Source organism: Zonotrichia albicollis, chromosome 5 (genome assembly GCF_047830755.1).
Source record: "Zonotrichia albicollis isolate bZonAlb1 chromosome 5, bZonAlb1.hap1, whole genome shotgun sequence".
Classification (NCBI taxonomy): domain Eukaryota; kingdom Metazoa; phylum Chordata; class Aves; order Passeriformes; family Passerellidae; genus Zonotrichia; species Zonotrichia albicollis.
The window spans coordinates 2,482,983-2,502,900 of record NC_133823.1 but is presented as its reverse complement, the minus strand read 5'-3'; the positions used below and the strand labels follow the sequence as shown (position 1 = coordinate 2,502,900).

Genomic DNA, 19,918 nt, shown 5'->3' with positions numbered 1-19,918 from the left:
TAAGTTTGTGCAGAATCAGAGTCATTTGCAGAGTCAGAGTAATTTTTTTCAGAATCCCAAATACAGAAGGAATTCTTTTAGCTGTTTCTTTCAGTTGGGGCTCTGCAATGAGTAGTATTAATAAGTTAATAACTAATGAGATAACCAAATCAAAAGCCTGAATTTATTGTTTGATCTGTGTGTGAAGGCTGCCAGCTGCCACATACAATTTGCTTAACTGCTTCAGCAAGCAGATTAGACTGCTTCTGACGTATCTGGAAATATTTATTTAATGCCATTTCTGGGGTGCAAACCAGGCTCAGGCACTCAAGGAGTTGATTTTGTTTGTTTGTTTGTTTTGTTCTTGTTTTGGAAATCCTTGTTAGCTGCGGAAGGAGTCTGAAACACAGTGTCAGACTGATTGTAAGTATGAGCCCACTTGTGGAGACATTAAAGACAACAGCTGGAGTGATGCCAAGAACTCTGGATATGTGTCAAGGTGAGGTCTGTTCAACACAACATAAACAGGGTGTTTAATCAGTGTGGCTACTAATGGTGTCTGGAGATAGAAAGAGTAGGTGTTCACCTGTTCTTACCTAGGAACTCCCAGTCCTCTGACTTCCCAGGATAACCAGCAACTGGCACAAAGGACTCTGTGACCCCATTACTCGTGGGAGATTGCAGTTAGGATTAGTCTCAGAAATTCCAGAGAGTCAACAGGTTACATGTGATCAGGAGTATTGCTCTCATACTTCTTGCTGATAAGCAAAATGGGAGATTGATCCTTGTAGGCCTTAATCAGTGTTTACTCCATCTGTTCCTGTGTTTATGGTGTAAGGCAGAGAAAGGCAGTTGCAGATGGAAGCAGATGACATCTTATATACTCTGCAGAATAAACAGTCTAAACTTGAAATAAAACCTTTATTGGTTTTACAAAGGAGTTGGTTAAGACATAAGGCTTAATAGGGACATGCCATTATGTCCAGAGCAAATGTGACCATTTCCTGTACATTTGTAACTCAATGAAAGTCAGAACTGTAGTGTTTAAAATGAGGAAGAGTAAGAAGAGTAGTGATATATAAGAACAATGATATGTTTTGGATGGGATATTGTGCTGGTTTTGCATTAATTGATTTGTGGTGAGGAGGGAAAATCGTCAGGACTAGAAGGACTAGTTGCAGAAACAGTTACTTGGGGTAGGGTTAAAGGCAAATCATGATTTAGAAAATACTCATCTATAGAAACATGGGCTGTATACTCAGGATCCAGCAGGCATGCAACCTGCTATTCTGAAAAACCTTTCCAGTTTGTCTAGTGCATGCAGAATGGATCCTGCTGGCCTGTGATAGGCTCTGCATAAATACACATTTAGCAACTGTCCATTTCAGAGATGGGGAATTGCTCACAGTGGGTGAGCAGGGAAAAGGAAGAAATTCTGCACATGTTTTGCCTGTACAAAACGACTTCAGTCGTGGTCATAAATGACTTTATTTTGCTATCTGTATTAATGCATTCTTCTCCTCTATCCTCCCTCCCTTCTTCTGTCCCTTCCTCACACCCCTCTCTTCCCAGATACCTGACAGATTTTGAACCAATCCAGTGTCTGGGTCGTGGAGGTTTTGGAGTGGTTTTTGAAGCCAGAAATAAAGTAGATGACTGCAACTATGCCATCAAGAGGATCCGACTGCCCAACAGGTAGTGAATGGATTTGTTGGGAATGATGAATGAGTGGTGGGATCCCATCCTACACAGAGCCATCTGTTCCTGAGCTCATTTCCCAGAGCTTTCATTAGGGTGAATGACACACTTTTAATGGGGGGCAGTCTCAGTGCTGGCACAGAGAGTTTGGCACGTGCAGTCCCAGCAGAGCTGACCTGCCTGGCTCAGACACTCCCACTGCAGATCCCTTTGTGGGGATGCTGCTCCACAGGGATTCCCTTGGTGAATGGAGCCTTTGCTAACAGGACCAGTTATTGTAGTGCTGTTAATGTGCTCCTCTCCTTCCTCTCCTGACCTTTCTGCTCCACCTCCTCTTTCTTTTCTCTCTCCCTCGCCTCCTTTTTTGACTCCATTTGCCCATTTGTTTCATTTTCTGGTCCCACAACCCCCTACCTTTTCTCTCAGTCATAGGTGGTCAAGCCATGCTGCTGGATTACCCCACCCAGAGCTTGCAGCACTTCTTTTAGTGGGAGATGGGAGACACTGCTGCTGAAAATCTCAAGTTAGAACAGCCAGAGGGAGGGGGTAAAGCTATGAAATCTAGAATTACTGTTTTATTGAATGTGTTAAATAAGCATAACTATTTAAGATTAAAGGTTTTGTTCAGAAACTTAAGGTAGCCTAAATTCGTCTTTTCCAAGCATATTCAAAGCTATTAAATAAAACCATCAGACTTTATTTGATCTTATGAAGAGAGATAAATTCCTTCAGTAAGACAGGAGGCTGCCTGCTTTCCTGTCCACAGAACAGAAATAGTCCTTATGCAGCCTCCTTACCTATTGCCAGTTAAAAAACAAATACTAAGGTATTGCTGTCTGTCTTGTCTGTCAGTGTCTTCTACATCCCTGTAGAATATTGCCCTTTAAAATCTTTTTTCTATCCTTGAGAACAGTTAAGAGGAAGATGAATTTCTTCTTGTTTTTGCTGCCTGTAATTATGTGAAAAGGGAAGACAAAATATTGAGCCATTATGAGCACATTCTGCTCCTCCACACTTCTAAGCTAAAGGAGTTACTCTGGGGAATTGAAGACACATTTTAGTTTTGATGTGAAAAGCAATGCTATTGGCCTGGTGTACACTGGGGCAGCTCTGGTTGAATTCCTTTGCAGAAATGTTTGTGCTGTGCTGTTGCATTTGGTGCCCATGGCTCTTTTTCTCCTCACCCCACACCACAGGGAGCTGGCTCGGGAGAAGGTGATGAGGGAGGTCAAGGCTCTGGCTAAGCTCGAGCATCCAGGGATTGTTCGCTATTTCAATGCATGGCTGGAAGCTCCCCCTGAGAGATGGCAGGAAAAGATGGATGAGCAGTGGCTGAAAGATGAAAGGTAACTCATGGGGCTCTTTTTAACAATGAATTTGAGATTGTATGTCAGGAGAACTGGAAAACTGGTAGAGGATGCAGGAACATGGAGAGACTATCTAGAAGAGAGATGGTTGTTACTTAGCCTGCCAACTTTTCAAATGAGCAGATAAAAATATATCACTCTTCTGCATAAAGTTCTTGATTTATGGGTCCTTTCTTGTGTTAAAGTCCTTCTTTCAGCTTAGGAAACATTATGTGGTTCTTAGTTGAACTTGTGTAGCTGAACCTTGCAGTGATTGGAAGGTTGGAGCATTGCTGCTGTGATTCAGCTGCAAACTTTGGCATCTCTGCCCTCTTTGTTCCTTTCTGCTGTTTTCTTCCTCTTCATTGTCTTGAGTTAAATGGACCTGATACAGTACTCCAAGAATTCAATACATTTATTTCACTAGAAATACATGAGGGATAATCCGACTGAGGATTTGTGAAGCTCGGTATAGAAGTAGGTTAAAAATGGAAAATTAGATAAAGGAGAGAACGTGAAGAGAGAGGGAAAAGTGGGTGTGTGCTGGCATTTACAGAATGAGGCCTAATACAAGACTGCTGGGTGCTTTCATAATAACAACTTAACATGCCTCACAATTTTTAGAATACAGCGACCTTTATATTTCAGGCATCAAATTAACATTTCACAGCTGTAATTCTTCCAAGGCACTTTAAATAGTCCTTGCAGTGCCTGTTCCAAAGGGCTGGATTTTTCAAACTGAAGATGAGCCTGATTGCACATTAGGAATGCAGGCAGTAGAGCTTGTTAAATATTCCTTTATCAACACTTCTGTCTCAATGAGAAAACCTTATCCTTGCTAAGACACAGATGCTAAATGCTGGTTATTGGTGATTCCCACATTGGGAATAGTCACTCCTTGTTGCAGTGTGATGCAGGTGTCAGGGGTAGCAGTTGTTAAAATCTGGGCTTTCAGAAGTGCATTTCTAGTGAAATGATTGGAATCTACTCCAATTTCTCTAGTATTGATCTCTCTTTGCCTTCCAGCACTGATTGGCCACTCAGTTCTCCCAGCCCAATGGATGTCCCATCATTTAAGATCACAACAGAGCCATTTTCAACAGAGGAACACATTGAAGTTACTGCAGCTTCATCAGAGAGGGTGAGGTCTGTGGGCATACCCTGTGGTCAGTCAGATTCATCTGGAAGCCAGTTTTCCCCTCTGGAATTTTCTGACACAGACAACAAGGACTTGCAGCACTCAGAAGATCCCCTGTTAAACCTTCAGGACAGTGTCCTTACAGGCTGTGATGTAGAAGACAGCACTATCAACAGTAATGAGCTGGGACACTCCTTGGAAATTTGTCCTTCAGCTGTTCCTGTTGTGCATCTGAAGGAAGGGACCTCCTCCTCGATTGTGTTTGAGGATTCTGGCTGTGGAAATGCCTCCAGTAAGGAAGAGAAAGTTGATGTTTCACATAATGAGAGTCCTTCTGAGGATAAAGGGAAAAGTACAAAGGAATCTGATAACAAGAAATCTGCTTCAGGAAGTCCCCTCTCTGTTTCTCCTCCAAGGCCAACGAGTTTAAGCCTGGACCTTTCTAAAAACACTGCAGAAAAAGTGAAGCCCACCTCTCCAAAGGTGTATCTGTACATCCAGATGCAGCTGTGCAGGAAAGAGAACCTCAAAGACTGGATGAGCAGGAGATGCACCATAGAGGAGAGGGAAAGGACAGAGTGTCTGCAGATCTTTCTGCAGATTGCTGAAGCTGTTGACTTTCTGCACAGCAAAGGATTAATGCACAGGGATCTCAAGGTTGGTATCCTTAGGTTGCTGTGTGTGGGAGGAATGTGGCACTGCAGGCAAAGCCTGCCAAAATAGCTGACTCCTCTCAGTGACCTCAGCATGGCTGTTAAAAAAGCTGAATTAATGTCTGTTCAATAATCTGGAGGTGCAGTGCTCCAGGAAATAAATATTCATCGCTTGTTACTGCAATTAAAGTCTTTCTTACAGCAAGACTTCTTGTACCTGGCACAGATCGGTGGCATTTGTCCTGTGGTATTTTGAATTCATGTTCTTGTACAGGGTTGTTCAGTGCTGAGCTGTGTGACAAAGCTATTTTGGATCCTGTTCTACTATTTCAAGTGAAGCAGATAATTGGCAGTGTGGAGCTTGTAGTTGGACTTGATCTTAAAAGTCTTTTCCAACCTAAATAATTCTGTGATTCTAATTCTGGTATTTTCCTTCTTTCTATAGCAATACAGCCTAAAAGGAGCAGTGTAACTCTTGGTTAGAGAAAGTAAAAATTAAGCAGATTGAAATGTGAACTGTCCTGGAGCAGAATCATGAGCCAGTGCCAGCTATGACAGTGAAGCTTTGTGAAGGATTCAGTATTTTAATGTCTCACAGCATCCAGGCAGGGAGGGCTGGGAAAGGTGGTTTGCACCTCTGGTGTTTAGTGCAGCTGAAGCCAGGAGTAACTTGTACCTTCTCTTTCATTTTGTTCATGATCCTCCCATGCCAGTGCCTGATTTTGCTCTGACTTAAAGCACTGGAAGTGTCAGTATGTGATACCAAATAAATAAATTTAATTGAAGAGCCCAGCCAAAGTTAGTTTTATTAGGCCTAGCTCTGAGAAATTGATCCCTTTTGCCAAATGTGGACAGTTCTGTTTCCCTTTGCTTGTTTGAGAAGGCATTAGTAGCCACCTCAGTGGAGTGATTACTGAAATGATTGTGGCTTCTCAGATGGTAATTTGGCATCAGCAGAAGCAGAAGCTAAAAAATACCATGTGAGAAGTGGCAGGAAAAGGAGGTTCAGATTAAATAATCCTCAAAGGATATGTCAGAGTTAGAAAAACTTTAACAGCCCTTCCAAGTTTTAATTTTCCCATCAGCATTAGGCAATTACCTTGAACCAGTTATCTGACAAATCTTTAGTGCTTGAGAAACTGACCATAAAAGTAATTAAATCCCTGTACTAATATGTTGCTAGACATGTTAATTAATAACCTTTCTTAACAATACTGTCAGGTGTAGCCCTCTGCAGTCTTCACTGAGCTCACTGTTCAGTAAACCTTACCTAGATCTTCTCCTAAAACTGTATTAGTCTTAATCAGGTGTGGAGTGTTTTGTTGGAACATCTTAAAAGTTCAGTGCTGGCAGCAGTTTGAACAAGAGATTTAATTTTGTTTACTTGGTATAACCAACTTGGAAACAATCTCTCTGAATGAACACCTTCCTCCTTCAGGAAACTTGCTGTGCTTGTATAGATGTTATTCTTAGATCCCAAAGTTTATTTGTCTGTTATGTGTTAATTTGGTCAAAACAACTGCCAGTTTATTTAATTATTTTCTCTACTTTTCAGGAGCTCCTAAGAAGAGATCTCATCTAATTTTGTAATTTGTCCAGGGGGTTGGTGATGAAGCCCTGAGTTGGTGCCAGCACAATAACCTGCAAAGCTGCTTTGGCTTGGCTGCAGGCAGAGCTCAGTGATAGCAGAGGCCAGTTCTTGCTCCCATTGGCACCAACAAAAGCTGGTAGATCTGTGTGAAAATAAATTTCTGTAAAGGCAAATTAAAAGATCCAAGAAGCAATCTAAATATTGAAATTACCAGTGCACATTAAAATGCATTAATTAGGCTCCTGCTAATCAGGGGTACTGCAATGACAAGATGGCAGGAATTTATGTGGGCAAGTGAAGAGGTCAGAGTTCAAATTCTTTTGGAGAAAATGAAGTGCAGAAACAAAAGTCTGCCTGTCAAGTGAATTTACTGTTATTCCTGAGATAAGCTGTCGGTCATGCTTGGCAGCTCAAAAGAAATTATCAGTTTCACAGAACTGCAAGAACAGTCTTGGATATATTTTGCAGCATTAATTGAATTAAACAGAGTATTCCAGATGTATGAGAAGCTTATTCATGTGAAAAAATGAGAATTCTTATTCTGAATGAAGAATATGGAGAGAAATTTCTTTGTGCAGGTGGCAAGATAACCAAACTAGAGGGTGGTTGTATTTGATTGTACCCTGCTGATGATTTAAATCAAAACTGAGTGCTTCTTCCTTAGACTTTCTCTCCTCCCAAATGTGATCTTGATGGTTTCTTTTTGCTGGTATTTTGCAATAGCAGAGAGTCCATTCCCCTTATTTGTAGAAACTATGTGCAAGCCTGTTCAGAGACAGTGTCCAGCCAGAGGAGTATTAAAATAAACTTTGTTATGAGGAGTTTTTCTCCAGGAAGAAGACAAATCTTGCCTTGTATGTTTGTAGGAGGAGAATGGAGATCAAGGCAATGGGATACAAACTCCTAATGGAGATATTTGTTCCTTGAGCATTAAAATTCTTGTATCAAGACTTCTGACCATGTGGGTGTGCACTGAGGGTGGGTGCTCTGCAGATGCTTCAGCCTGGAGGCACTGTGGGTTTACAGGGCAGTGGCTTTTGTGCCCTGCATGCACTGTGACTGCAGAGGGCTGGACCTTCATTGCAGGGAGATACCGTGGGGGCAACACCTGCCTCAGAAGGAATTGTTTCTCTAGGGCTTCCCTCAGAAAAGAATCCTTTTCTCTGCCTTGTTTCTTGTGCACACAGTGTGTTTGTCTTTAACTGAGGAAGTCAGGTGGACTTTGAAACATGGTCCTTTATCTTGTGGGAAAATATTGCCCTCCCTCTGTCTGCCTGCTCCTGCTGCAGGGCTGGTTCAGCAGAGCACAGACCTTGCTCTCCCAGCCTCGAGGGCCCTGGAGCTGAGAGGAGCTTGCCCAGCACCACCTGCTCTTCACAGCTTGGCCCTGTGCACCATCCTGCTGCTTCCTTCCCCTTGCAGGATCAGTCTGTTCTCATCCCCAAACTCTGGATTTGTAACCCATCTGGAGTGGTTTTATTTCAAGGGAATAATCATTCTTTTGGTGGGTGCTGTTCTGTCAGCCAGGAAGCAAGTTTCCTGAAAAACTGTCGTGGATGTGCACCACTGGCCAAGGGACAGCTCTGTTCCAGCCTCTTTTATCAGTAGGCTAAGCCAGGGATGGAGGTGTGGGCAAACAAGCTAAAGGAGAGTTAAGTCAGATCATCACTATTGCTGCCTCTATGAATTGCAAAGTTCTTAAGCTTCTATCAAAAATAAACTTCTAGTTCTGTTACACAAACAGCTGTTCCTGTGTTAAACTGCACAGTTCCACTGAAAAGCAGACCTTGTTCCCACTGTATCTATCATTTAACACTGGGATGATGTGCTGTGGGCTGGTTAGTAATACAGCAAACTACTCTGGCACTTAGGGATTAAAGTACAAAAACCCAGGAGAAGGAGCTGCAGCATGGGGGGTGAAAGTGTCAGTGTGGGCTGGGTCACTTCCCTGTGCTGTCCCCAGTGTTGGCTCTGTGTGTGCTCCTCAGCAGAGCTGTGTGCTCCTGGTAAACCTCTGCTGAGTGACAAGAAATGAGCAGTCTGAGCCTCAGGGAGAGACAGTGGTTAATGCAGGAGAAATTCCTTTTTCCTGAATAGTTGCAATTCTTAACTGCTGTTTTTCAGCTCTTTAATGATTGTTTTTAACCTTGACGGCTTTGAGTTAGAACCAAGTGCTATAACCACTGAAACACAGACATCTGTTTGTTACTTACTTTTTCTTTTCACCTCTTTGTTTTCTCAGCCTTCCAATATATTTTTCACAATGGATGACATAGTAAAGGTTGGGGATTTTGGACTGGTGACTGCTATGGACCAAGATGAGGAGGAGGAATCAGTTCTGACCCCAATGCCAGCTTATGCCAGGCACACAGGACAAGTAGGGACCAAACTCTACATGAGCCCAGAACAGGTTTGTGCTCTCTTCTCTCAAGCTGTGCTTGGCAGTGCCCAGAAGAGCCCTGAATTTTTGGGAGCTCTAAGATCAGGCATTCCTAGTAAACCATTGCAATCAAGTCACTTAAACCCTTTCTCATAAAAATAGAGTTTTGAGCTAAATTGAGTTCTAAAAATGAATATTTAAAGGTATGTATTTGTTATAGCAAAACCAGTGGCTAATATTCAGACTGAATGCATTCATTTTTCTTGCTTTTAATGCTGTATAGGAAGGGAACTGTAAAAGATTCCACTTAATTGAGGAAGAACACACATTTGTGCATGAGATTAAGAAAGGTGAAACATTTTGCTGTGCAGCACAGAGGAGCTGAGGATCAGAACCTTGCTCCCTGGTGCTCATGGCTGAAGTTCACCAACGTTCCTGTGCTGCAGCTTCCAGCTCTGCACAGGGCTGGTGCCCTGCCCAGGGAACCTGCAGGGGTGGTGTTCACTTTGTGGGTAATTGCATGCAGTGCCTTCACTGCCCTGACCCTGACTTTGCCTTCCCAGATCTGTGGCAACACCTATTCTCACAAGGTGGATATCTTCTCTCTGGGACTGATTCTCTTTGAGCTGCTCTACCCCTTCAGCACCCAGATGGAGAGGGTCAAGGTATGTGTGGTGTTGGGTTATCTTCAGTTTGAGCATTTGTTTAAAACTGCTGTTTGCTTGGTGAAAGGCTGGCAAGAGGTTCCTGTCCTGTTTTCTTTGGAGAAAAGCCTTGCAGCCAGGAGCACAGCTTCTTTATCAGCCTTGTACAGACCCCCTGAATCACTGAAAATAAACTGCACTCTTCTAATGTGTGTGGTTGAATTGAGGCTTTAATTTCTTTACAAAGCTCCTCTGTTGTGAAGCCAAGAGAAACTGTTGAACTACAATATCCAAGAACTCAAGCAATAAATATAGCTTGTGACTTTAAGCCTACCAGCTTGGTTTCCACTCAAGAATTGGAGCCATGCTGTGCATTTTGATTATTTCTTCCTTCATTTGCATCTGCAGTGCTTTTTCCCCCAGAGCACTTGGTGAAAAGTGGCTGTTCCTTTTCCTCTGGTGAGTCTGAGCTGTGAGTCTCACTCAGCTTCAAGCACAGTCCTCCCATAACTGCTGCCATTCATTGCAGCAGATGTGAGTTTGGGATGTTGGATGTGAGTTTGGGATGTTTGATGTGAGTTTGGGATGTTTGATGGTGCATTTCAGCTCTTGCTTGCTGTTAAAATGTGAGATCCATCTTGCTCAGGAGCAAGTTCATGGAGAGCAGGGCCCACAGCCAGAAAGGTCTCTCCTCTGTGACCTGTGCAGGAAAGGAAGAGTCATTAAAACTTGTATTTATCATTTGAATGTGCTTGGGGGTGTTACATTCTCAGGTGAAGATGGAGTGGGTTTAGCAGAGAGTGAGAAACAGCTTGAACAGCAGCCTGACCAAATGCTTCATCTCTTGCATTCTCTTGATTAAGGTGCTCTGGCTTTTAATGGCACAAACAGTACAGTCTAGAGGAGGAATTGGTGTTTAATTTAAACCTCTGGCACTGAAATCAGTTTCAATTTCTCTAAATCAGTTTTACTGAAACAAAATACCTGAGGAAGAGCCATCCTGGATTCTCAGATCTCTTGCAGCAGTGATTACAGGCTTTGCCCTTCCAGGTTCTCTCCTAAGAACAGAAGCAAAGCACATAATCAGAATGAAGCCTAAATTCCATCTAATTCACATTTTTTACTTGAAGAGAGTGTTAAAATGAAACCTAAATTCCATCTAATTCACATTTTTTACTTGAAGAGGGTGTTAGAAGAGTGCCCTGCCTTTCCAGGATTTTCACTGTCATTTCACTCTTTTTTGCTAAAAAGGAAATTCCTGCCCTTTCATTGCTGGGTTCTGGAGTTTGGCTGCTTCAGGAGCTGTTTCTGAGTTGTTCCCCTGAGGTTTTCATTGGCCTCAGCCAAGCATTAGCACTGCTTGCTGAAGCAAAACACGCTCTGCCTGACCAAGTAACCCAGCAAATTCTAGGAATTTGTGACAACTGGCTGGAAAAATCCCCAGAGGTGGAGCGAGAGAGCTGCCTCTGTCTCAAGCTGTGAGCAGTTAGTCAGTAGCAGTGCAATTTATTTCCAAGTGACATGCTGGAGAACAGATCACTGAATGCAGACTGAACTGACAGAAAAGGAGAAAAGTTTCTGAAGCATTTTAATGTCATCAAACTCAGTTCTCTTCTCTCTCATCACTATTAACTGGTCACTTGATATTTCCAGTGGAGTAATAGTGAAATGAATTATGATTTAACTTTAGAATTCTTGTATTTTGTGCTCAAATTTTTGTAAAAGGAGATCCTTCCAAGAAAATTGAAGTGCTAAATACTGAACATGGGAAAAACACTGTCACTAGATGGAGCCAGTGGCCTTTGTATGAAAGGAGCACAGAAATACCCAACACAACTGCTGATAAATCTTCTCATTCCTTCTTAGAAGTTAAACAAAGACAGGTGCTTATATTGGTAATGCAGAGACAATAATTTCATGTGTCTTAATACTGGTGTAGGCCATGCTGGAGTTATGGGTGGTGCACAGATTTGCTGATTTTGTTCAGCTAAAGTGAGAAAGTTCAGGTTCATGTATCTGACTGATTTAAAACTGCAGAAATCACAATTCTTGTAACACAACTCCTCCCAATGCAGGCTCAATACCTAGGGAAGCAGCAGCTCACCTGTTCATGTAGGTTGTGACTTTTAACCACTAAAGCAACACTTTAAAACAAAGGGTTTTCTTTCCAGCAGGCTCATTTCTTAGTATAATTTGCATGTTTTTGAAGGGTAGGTTGATATTACTAAGGAATTATATTTTGGAAAAGTTACATGTCATTCTTCATATTTTTCCAGACTTTAAGTGATGTTCGAAATTTGAATTTTCCACCATTGTTCACTCAGAAATATGCACAAGAGGTAGGTACAGCTGATGTATTAATTATAGCCTTTTCATTAATAATTGCAGCTTTTTTCCTTTGCTTTCCAGTTGCTTTGTAGGTGAAAATGGAGAAACCAGGTAGCTTTCATGTTATCAAGGTGCATTTCCCTATCCCAGTACTTGTCTACATTTCATAGCTATAACCTTGCAATAATGGGCACAATGACACTCCTGTCCCAGGGTTCCTCCAGGAATACATTTTTACCTGGCTTCCCTTTGTCACTTACAGCCATTCATTTCACATACATCCTGTCATGGTTTCCTGCTACAAATCCATATTCCCAGAGAGAAAATGCAAAGCTTCAGGTAAAGGAAAGGCTCTAGGTAGCACCATGGCTGTGTGGGATCCCCTCCAGAACTGGACCTCCCAGGAGGGAAATCACCATGAGTGAATTGTGCTGTGTTCTCATCAGTCAGGTCTGTAAAGTGATGTGGTGGCTGGTGAAGAGGAGGTGATGTCCAAAACCTCCCCAGTAAAAAGCTGAGGTGCTTTCAGGTGTTCAGGGTGGCTTCAGACCAATGGCTAAATGAGACCAGCCTTTCCTGCTTTACAGCTGAAAGCTGCCTGGGAGAAGGGGCTGTGCTGTGCTCAGCTGGAGCAGGACACTAATTCTGAATAAATTTATTCAGACTAGTTGTACATTTAAAGGAAAAACTCTGATTTGCCACGAGAGAAATTCAGTGTGGCTAAATATCTGATGGCTAAACATGAATCTAAAAATTACATATAAATTATGCATCATATATTTAACTTTGATTGCAAATAATGTGAAGTTTTTTATAACCCTATTAAACCTTGACTCTGATGACAGTAAAGACACTTTTAAGAGATGCACAGTGATACATTTTAAAATATTTATTGCACATCTAACTGCTGAGCCAAATAACACCCAAATCACTCAGAAAGCAGCTGGGGTTATTTTCCACTACTTCACACAGCCACAGCTGAAGCCAGGACATGAAATGAGGAGGAGTTTATGGATTGGTTCATGTAACATGTGTTGTCTTTTCTTCCAGTACACCATGGTGAAGGACATGCTCTCTCCAAGTCCCACTGAACGCCCAGAGGCTGCAGCAATCATAGAAAATCCTGTCTTTGAAGACTTGGAGCTGCCCCCCAAGCCCGTGCTCAGGCAGAGGTCACGGACAATGAGCCTATCAGGAAATAAACATTCCAGACAACCAAGCAAATAACTATCCTCAGGATCACTTCTTCCACTCGGCAGGTTTCACAGGGATTGTTCAGCAGAAGGATCCTATGATGCAGAATGTTTATCTTGGGAATAGTTTACTTCAGCTTTTTTTGCCATGTTTAATGTATAAGACATGTTGGACAGATTTCTGTTTACTTTGACAGCCAAGGAAGCCCAGTAACCAAACCTTTCACATTCCATTTTCCTTACCTTTGCTCTCCTAAGCAGACAGGTCCAGCTGCTGTGCTTGCCAATATTGTGCTCCATTATCCTTTTTTTGGGGGGTTTCTTGGGTTTTTTTGAAGCTTGTAAATGTCAGCTTGCTGGGTGAGTGAGAGATCTGTAACATGTAAATAGAATTAAAATACTGTATTTTTATAGAGCAAATTACAGTCTCTAAGCCTAGTGAGTGTCTATCCGGGTCACTTGCTCTTTGGTGAAATGAAGATGATTTTGAAATTAACTTTGACTCCATTTTTGTCCCTGGTGGGTAAACTGGGAATCTGCACTATTTTTAAAGCAAAAAAGTACCACAGTTGTACATATTGTCACTGTCCATAGCCTGTCATTAGAGGAAATCATTTCATACTTCTTCACTACAGTAGATCTTAGGGAATGCATCTTACACAGATGAAGCTGTAGAGAAGGAAAAGGAGCTTTTTGCCATTAAATGGGGGGTTTTATAGGCAGTGGTTGGAAGAGCCATAGTCAAAATTATGTACAAAAATGTTGTGATTCTGAAAATTTAAACCTAATGAAGTCATACATGTCGTATGTAATCTTGTAGATTTGTACTTTTTAAAAAAAATCAACTGGTAGGCATTTGTGTAATCTGCTAATTTAACTGCCTAATGCCATGCTTTTATTTCTCACTGTAAATATGTTAATTTTTATTTATAAAATACAGAATCAATCCATTTGGGTTGGTGGTGTACAGGATGCACTTGTTGTAATTGTTGAGTGCATTGAATTACTGTGACTTCTTTCAAGTCTAAATGATTTAATAAACTTTTTTTATTTATAAGACAAAATAGTAGTTGCTTGTGTTGGAAGCCTGCATCGGTGTGTGCTGCAGGTGGCAGCCCTGTGCAGTGGGAACAGGATGGGCTCTGCATTCCTGAAACTTCCTTTGCTTCCCTGTCTCACACTGGCCACAGCGTGTGTGATGACGCAAAAGCCAATGTGCTGCTTGGAAGGGAGACAGGATCTGGAGAAAAAAGGGAATTGAGCTCTAAACTGGGTGGATTATGGATGCAGTTGCTCACCAGAGAGGGGAGAAGGGATAATTCTTATGCTGTTACAGCTGGTCTTGTACAATTTTATTTTTCTCTTTTACAGACTTAAATCTGTTAAAGTGTGTGAGCTCAGTTTCCTAAAAAGATAATGGACTCAAATCCTCCTGGGGATTACTCTGCTGTGGTGTGACACTGTGACAGCAATCAAACCAGCTGACACCCTGCAGCTTTGTGATAAGGCAGAAGTAGGTTACAATGATTGTCTTCCACATCCTCTTGGATAACTCTCCCAGATACTGGCTCGTCCAGGTGAAACCAGAATGCTGCAGTGAGTGTCTGGTCAGGAACAGAATTTGTGTTTGGCTGGGTTACAGCAGGAGAGTTAAGGGTGTCCTCTTCCTTGCATGTCCCTGTTTGCATCAGCAGCACAGTAAATGGCCACGTGTGGAGCCCCTGCCTTCCCTGCCAGCTCAGTGATTACAGGTGGAGCACAGGAAATGAGGATTAAGGTATTTTTAACTTGCTGTGTAGCTGGATGTGGGTAGCTGCCTATTCCAAGGGCCCTGCAGCATTTCAGTAGCAGAACTGGCTTATGTGTTCACACCAGGTGTGTCTGCATATTCTGGGATGTTACATTTGCCCTCAAAGGGGTGGATGAGTCCTCCCCTGCGGGGTCCCTGCCCAGCCACAGAAGCATCTGGCCTTGCTCAGCTCTGCCTGCTCAGTCTTTGCTTCTCTCAGCACTAGAGTGTGTTGTCCCTGTCTTTGTCCCTTATTCCTCCAGGGTTTGACAGAGAAAGGCTCTTCCCTAACCTGGGAGGTTTTCCTCTGAATGATGGGTACTTTCCTGCCATCTGTTTTGCACCAGAACACCCAACCTGGGGTAGCTGTGAGCTCACAGCCCTGCAGAAGGGACTTTGGCCTGGGGTTCTGCTGTGCTGTCCTGTTCTTTCACAGGATATTGCCATCCCTCAGCTCCTTTTCTCCCCCGTAGCTCTTGGGGATGAAACCCCATTCCTTGTCCTATCATATCAAAATGAGCTGGGTGGCAGCAGCAGGATTTCTGCCCTGTCACCTTTGTGCCCACGGGATGCTTCCCTCAGAAGAAGGTGTAGGTAGTTACCAGGTAGTTACCATTTCCATGTTGTTGCTGGAGTTGTAGGATCTGGAACACCTCACCCTCTCCATGGAGAGTCATTTCACAGGAGAACCACTGTTGAACCCCAGGTCAGGGCTGTTTTTCCTACCAGGCTCTTGAGACAGAACTCCTGACCCTTGTGCTGGCATCTTCAGTAGCTCAGCTGCTCCAGCCAGGTCCTACTGCATTTTGTTACCCCTGCATTTTATTCCCCTGCTAGCTTTTCAGAGTAACCCTTCAGTGAGGCACTTGTGGCTTTCCTGCAGGGAACCAGTGCTGTTGGAAGTCCAGACGAGCACTTGGCAGTAGTAATAATAATCATTTCCATTTATCTTTTTTTTATGTCTCTCTGGTAGATACCACAGTGTACACACAATAATTCCTGTTCACATCCCATCTTCAGCCACCTGTAGCTTTGAAACTGCAGTGCTCCTGCTGTTACAGCAAGTGTTTGTCATCTCCTGGGGTCTGCCACAGGGAATGTCCCCTTCCAAAATTAACAAGGAAATCCACAGATAATTCAAAGAAGGCCATGGAAAGTTCTGAATATCCAGATGTTGCAGAAGCCAGTGAGCTGAACCCTGAGCAACAGCCCAGGCTGCAGAGTGGTGCCTCTTTAGGAAGTGAGCATATCCCTCCTCTAATTCCCATACACAGACTGGCACAGGTGGAGTTATTAAAACTGGTCAAGTCTGTAATGAAACTTCGAGGTGAGAAGCTACAGTGGCTTGACAAGAAACACTGTCCCACCTGACACAAATCACCAGGATATGCACAAATGTAAGGTCACATTGTATTTGGTTTTTTTAACCCAAATGAAGGCTGAATTTGTCTTAGAAAATGCTCATTAGAAAAATAATTATCCAGGAATGAATCAGTTCCATTAATATATAACAAATTGCCTCTAAAATATCTGAGTTCTTCATGTGGAAGGTGAAGAAATGCATCTTTGTTGTATTGTAATATTCCAGCCCCTGCCTCCCCTCTTTTCCTACCCTTTGTTTTTCCACTGGGACGTGCCCCAGCGCTTTCTGTATCACCGCCTCCAGCGACTGCTCCTCCTATGACTTGGGTTTGCCCTTGGGGGCGCCATTGGGCACCGCCGCGCTGTATTCCAGCTCTGGAGCGGTCTTGGAAAAGGTGGCTATGGAAACCATGTCTTCCCCAACGTCCACCTGAGACCTGCGCCTGCACAGGAGCAGCTTCTTGAGGGCGTGCTGGAAGTCCCTGTTGAGGAAGGCGTAGAGCAGGGGGTTGATGGTGGAGTTGCAGTAGCCCAGCCAGGTGATGATCTTGAAGGTGCCGAGCAGCACGGAGCTGGTGGAGTCGCTGCCCCTGGCTGCCAGCCACACGTTCAGCACGAAGTAGGGCAGCCAGCACAGCACGAACACGGAGATGATGATGCTGATGGTCCTCGTGGCCTTGTTCTCCAGCTGCAGGTGGTTCTGCCTCTTGCTGTTGGGGTGGTAGTGGATCTCCAGCGTCTGGGACATGATGCGGGTGGCCTTGAGGCGGGAGGCTCGGTAGATGAAGAAGTACATGCTGCACATGACCATGAAGGGGAGGAAGAAGGCCAGGGCAGAAGCCACGATGGCAAAAACCCAGTTGGTGACAAAGATGCATTCCCTGCCCGCGTCGAAGTCCACCCCGGGGATCTCATTCCAGCCTTGCATGACGGGAAGGAAGGAAATGAGGGAGGAATACACCCAGACCGTGCAGGTCATCACGATGCATCTGCAAAAGGAAAGAGATGCAGAAGGGAGGGAGGGTCTGAGTAATTTTGGGCTGAGAACATGCAGTACATTTCAATCCCCATGGTAACCTGTGTGGGATATCGCTGCTGAGCAGTCCAGCAGGGCGTGCAGAAGGGAGAAAGCTGGACTATAACCAGTCCAGACTTGCGTGTCTCTAACAACTGGGTAATTGGTCTGTAGTCGACAGAACTGGGGTCAGCTCAAGGAGTGCTCAGAGCTGGCTGAGAGAAGATGAGGAAAGGTTTTACAGAAGATGTTTGTTAGTATTTGAAACAACAGCATGTAGATATTTTTGCTTTCAGCTTTAGTATCTGGCCGTTATCTCACCCTCTGGGGCCTGATGAGGATGGAGCTGATGGACACCAGATGGCAGAATCTGCAAGGGGGGGACGCAGAGCCCTTTCCTCTCTTTGCCTGTGATCCTCAAATCACACACAGCAAGAGTGACAGTGGGAAAAACTTTCCTGAACCCACCCTGTAAAGCACTCCACTGCTGCAGTGTCCTCTGCCCTCCCTCAGATGACTTTCCCACCCTGCAATCCTCATTTCAGCCTTTCACGTGAAACCCTCATGGGAGCTCAGGAACTCTCCTTATTTTCCCTGATTATCACTTCAGAGAAGATGGTGAGTTTAAGAGAGGGAGGACTACTGCTACATGCATCCTTCTGGGTCTCCTTTCACCTAGTCCTTAGAAGTTCTTCAAAGTCCTTCCCCATTTCTGCAAATGTTTAAGGCCAAGGCTTGAGCAACCTGGTCTAGTGGAAGGTGTCCCTGCTCACAGCAGGGGGATGGAACAAGGTCATCATTAAGGTCCCTTCCAACCCAAGCCATTCTGTGATTCTATGAAATTCCTGACTGCACAGGGAAAAACCTGTAGGTCCGACTCAGCCCATATCACTGGTTTCTACCCCATTTTGCAGCCCTTCCTTAGCTCAAAAAATATTCTCCCAGGAGCACCATCCCACAACCTCAGCTGCATCCTCCTTGTCCTCTCCTACACCACATTAAGCATTTTCTGCAGTTTTAAATGGTGAAAGTTCCTTTTCCTACATCACTCTGCTTCTGGGCAGCACCTGAATGATCTGAGCTCATTCCAGTCTCACATCAGTGTAGGCTACTGTGGTATTTTCAGGATCCTCCAGATGGAGGAGGAATTGAGAATCTGACTCCATTATATTATATTATATTATATTATATTATATTATATTATATTATATTATATTATATTATATTATATTATATTATATTATATTATATTATATTTATTATATCATATCGTACTAAAACTATACTAAAGAATAGAGAAAGGATTCAGACAGAAGGCTAAAAGATAATAATGAAAAACTCGTAACTCGCCAGAATCCTGACACAGCTGGATGGTGATTGGCCATTAAGTCAAAACAATTCACATGAAACCAATCAAACAATGACCAGCTGATAAACAATGTCCAAACCACATCCCAAAGCAGCAAAACACAGGAGAAGCAGATCAGATAATATTGCTTCCATTTTTCTCTGAGGCTTCTCAACTTGCCAAGACAAGTAATCCCGGCGAAGGGATTTTTGAGAAAATGTGACAGGGACAGGCCATGGCCAGTGACAGCCTGGAGGGAGCCAAAAGGAGGAGCAGCTGCACTCACCTGCCCCGGGACATCCTCCTGGAGTAGTGGTAGGGGGTGACCACGGAGCAGTACCTGTCCAGGCTGATGAAGCACAGCGTGACAATGGAGGCGGTGCAGAACATGACGTCGAAGGAGATCCAGACTTTGCAGAACAGCTTCCCAAAGAGCCACATCCCTGTCACCTCGTAAATGATGCTGGGAGAGAAAACAGGAGGAAATCAGAGCTGGAGGGGCTCTTGGTGCAGCCCCTGCAGGTGTATGAGGCCAGGCTGGGTGAGCAACCTGCTCTAGTGGAACGTGTTCCTGCCCAGGGCTGGAACAAGATGATCTTTAAGATTCCTTCCAACCCAAACCATTCTGTTTCTACTTCTTTGTGACTGAGGAAATGCTGTATTTCATCACACAGGTACTAAAGGTGGGCAGCTCAGACAGCAGAGATTCATCCTCCAAGCACAACCCAAAAAAAGGAGCAACCTGTGGTATTTTCAGAGTCCCCAGGATGAAGGAGGAATTGAGAATCTGATTCCATGTACTTAGAAGGCATATATATTATATTATATTATATTATATTATATTATATTATATTATATTATATTATATTATATTATATTATATTATATTATATTATATTATATTATATTATATTATATTATATTATATTATATTATATTATATTATGCTGTACTAAAACTATACTAAAGAATAGAGAAAGGATACAGACAGAAGGTTACAAAGAATGATAATGAAAACTCGTGACTGCTTCCAGAGTCCCAACACAGCTGGCTGTGATTGGTCATTAAGTCAAAACAATTCACATGAAACCAATCAAACATCCACCTGTTGGATGAACAATCTCCAACCACATTCCAAAGCAGCAAAACAGAGAGAAGCAATCAGACAATATTGTTTTCCTTTTTCTCTGAGGCTTCTCAGCTTCCCAGGAGAAAAATCCAGGGCAAGGGGATTTTTCCAGAAAATATGACAGTGACAGCACCCCACACCTAGAGCATGACTGAACAAGAGCAAAGCTGTGCTTCTTGCAGCCTAAGTGCCTTGAGAGAGGTGCTTTGCCCCACAAAGCTCCCCAAATTTAGATCTACACAGCTTTATTTATCACAGCCTTTTCCCAGTGCTTGGCACAGCACAGTCTTTTATGATTTCTCCCCAGTTCCTGGGGCATGGGACA

The 19,918-nt window shown here is 43.3% G+C and overlaps 2 protein-coding genes across 5 annotated transcripts in view; one reads left to right on the top strand and one right to left on the bottom strand.

Moving 5' to 3' along the window:
- EIF2AK3 (eukaryotic translation initiation factor 2 alpha kinase 3) overlaps nucleotides 1-14,001 on the top strand; it is a 44,478-nt gene extending 30,477 nt beyond the window's left edge. Inside the window, exons 10-17 of the mRNA XM_005490849.3 lie at nucleotides 366-478; nucleotides 1,552-1,674; nucleotides 2,874-3,023; nucleotides 4,050-4,818; nucleotides 8,648-8,815; nucleotides 9,349-9,450; nucleotides 11,706-11,768; nucleotides 12,808-14,001. Of these exons, the coding sequence (XP_005490906.1) occupies nucleotides 366-478; nucleotides 1,552-1,674; nucleotides 2,874-3,023; nucleotides 4,050-4,818; nucleotides 8,648-8,815; nucleotides 9,349-9,450; nucleotides 11,706-11,768; nucleotides 12,808-12,984 (1,665 nt within the window). The 3' untranslated portion in view covers nucleotides 12,985-14,001. The remainder of the gene's footprint in view (nucleotides 1-365; nucleotides 479-1,551; nucleotides 1,675-2,873; nucleotides 3,024-4,049; nucleotides 4,819-8,647; nucleotides 8,816-9,348; nucleotides 9,451-11,705; nucleotides 11,769-12,807) is intronic.
- The window catches only part of LOC102060698 (histamine H2 receptor), a 27,985-nt gene continuing 12,292 nt past the window's right edge, over nucleotides 4,226-19,918 (bottom strand). For 3 of the 4 annotated variants that reach the window (XM_074540534.1, XM_074540537.1, XM_074540536.1), the window contains exons 4-8: nucleotides 18,751-18,927; nucleotides 15,353-17,090; nucleotides 13,194-13,323; nucleotides 10,414-10,487; nucleotides 4,226-10,129 (exon numbers count right to left, since the gene is read on the bottom strand). In XM_074540534.1, the coding sequence (XP_074396635.1) occupies nucleotides 16,418-17,090; nucleotides 18,751-18,927 (850 nt within the window). In that variant the 3' untranslated portion in view covers nucleotides 4,226-10,129; nucleotides 10,414-10,487; nucleotides 13,194-13,323; nucleotides 15,353-16,417. Of the gene's footprint in view, nucleotides 10,130-10,413; nucleotides 10,488-13,193; nucleotides 13,324-15,341; nucleotides 17,091-18,750; nucleotides 18,928-19,918 lie in introns of all 4 variants that reach the window. The other variant, XM_074540535.1, reaches the window with a different exon arrangement.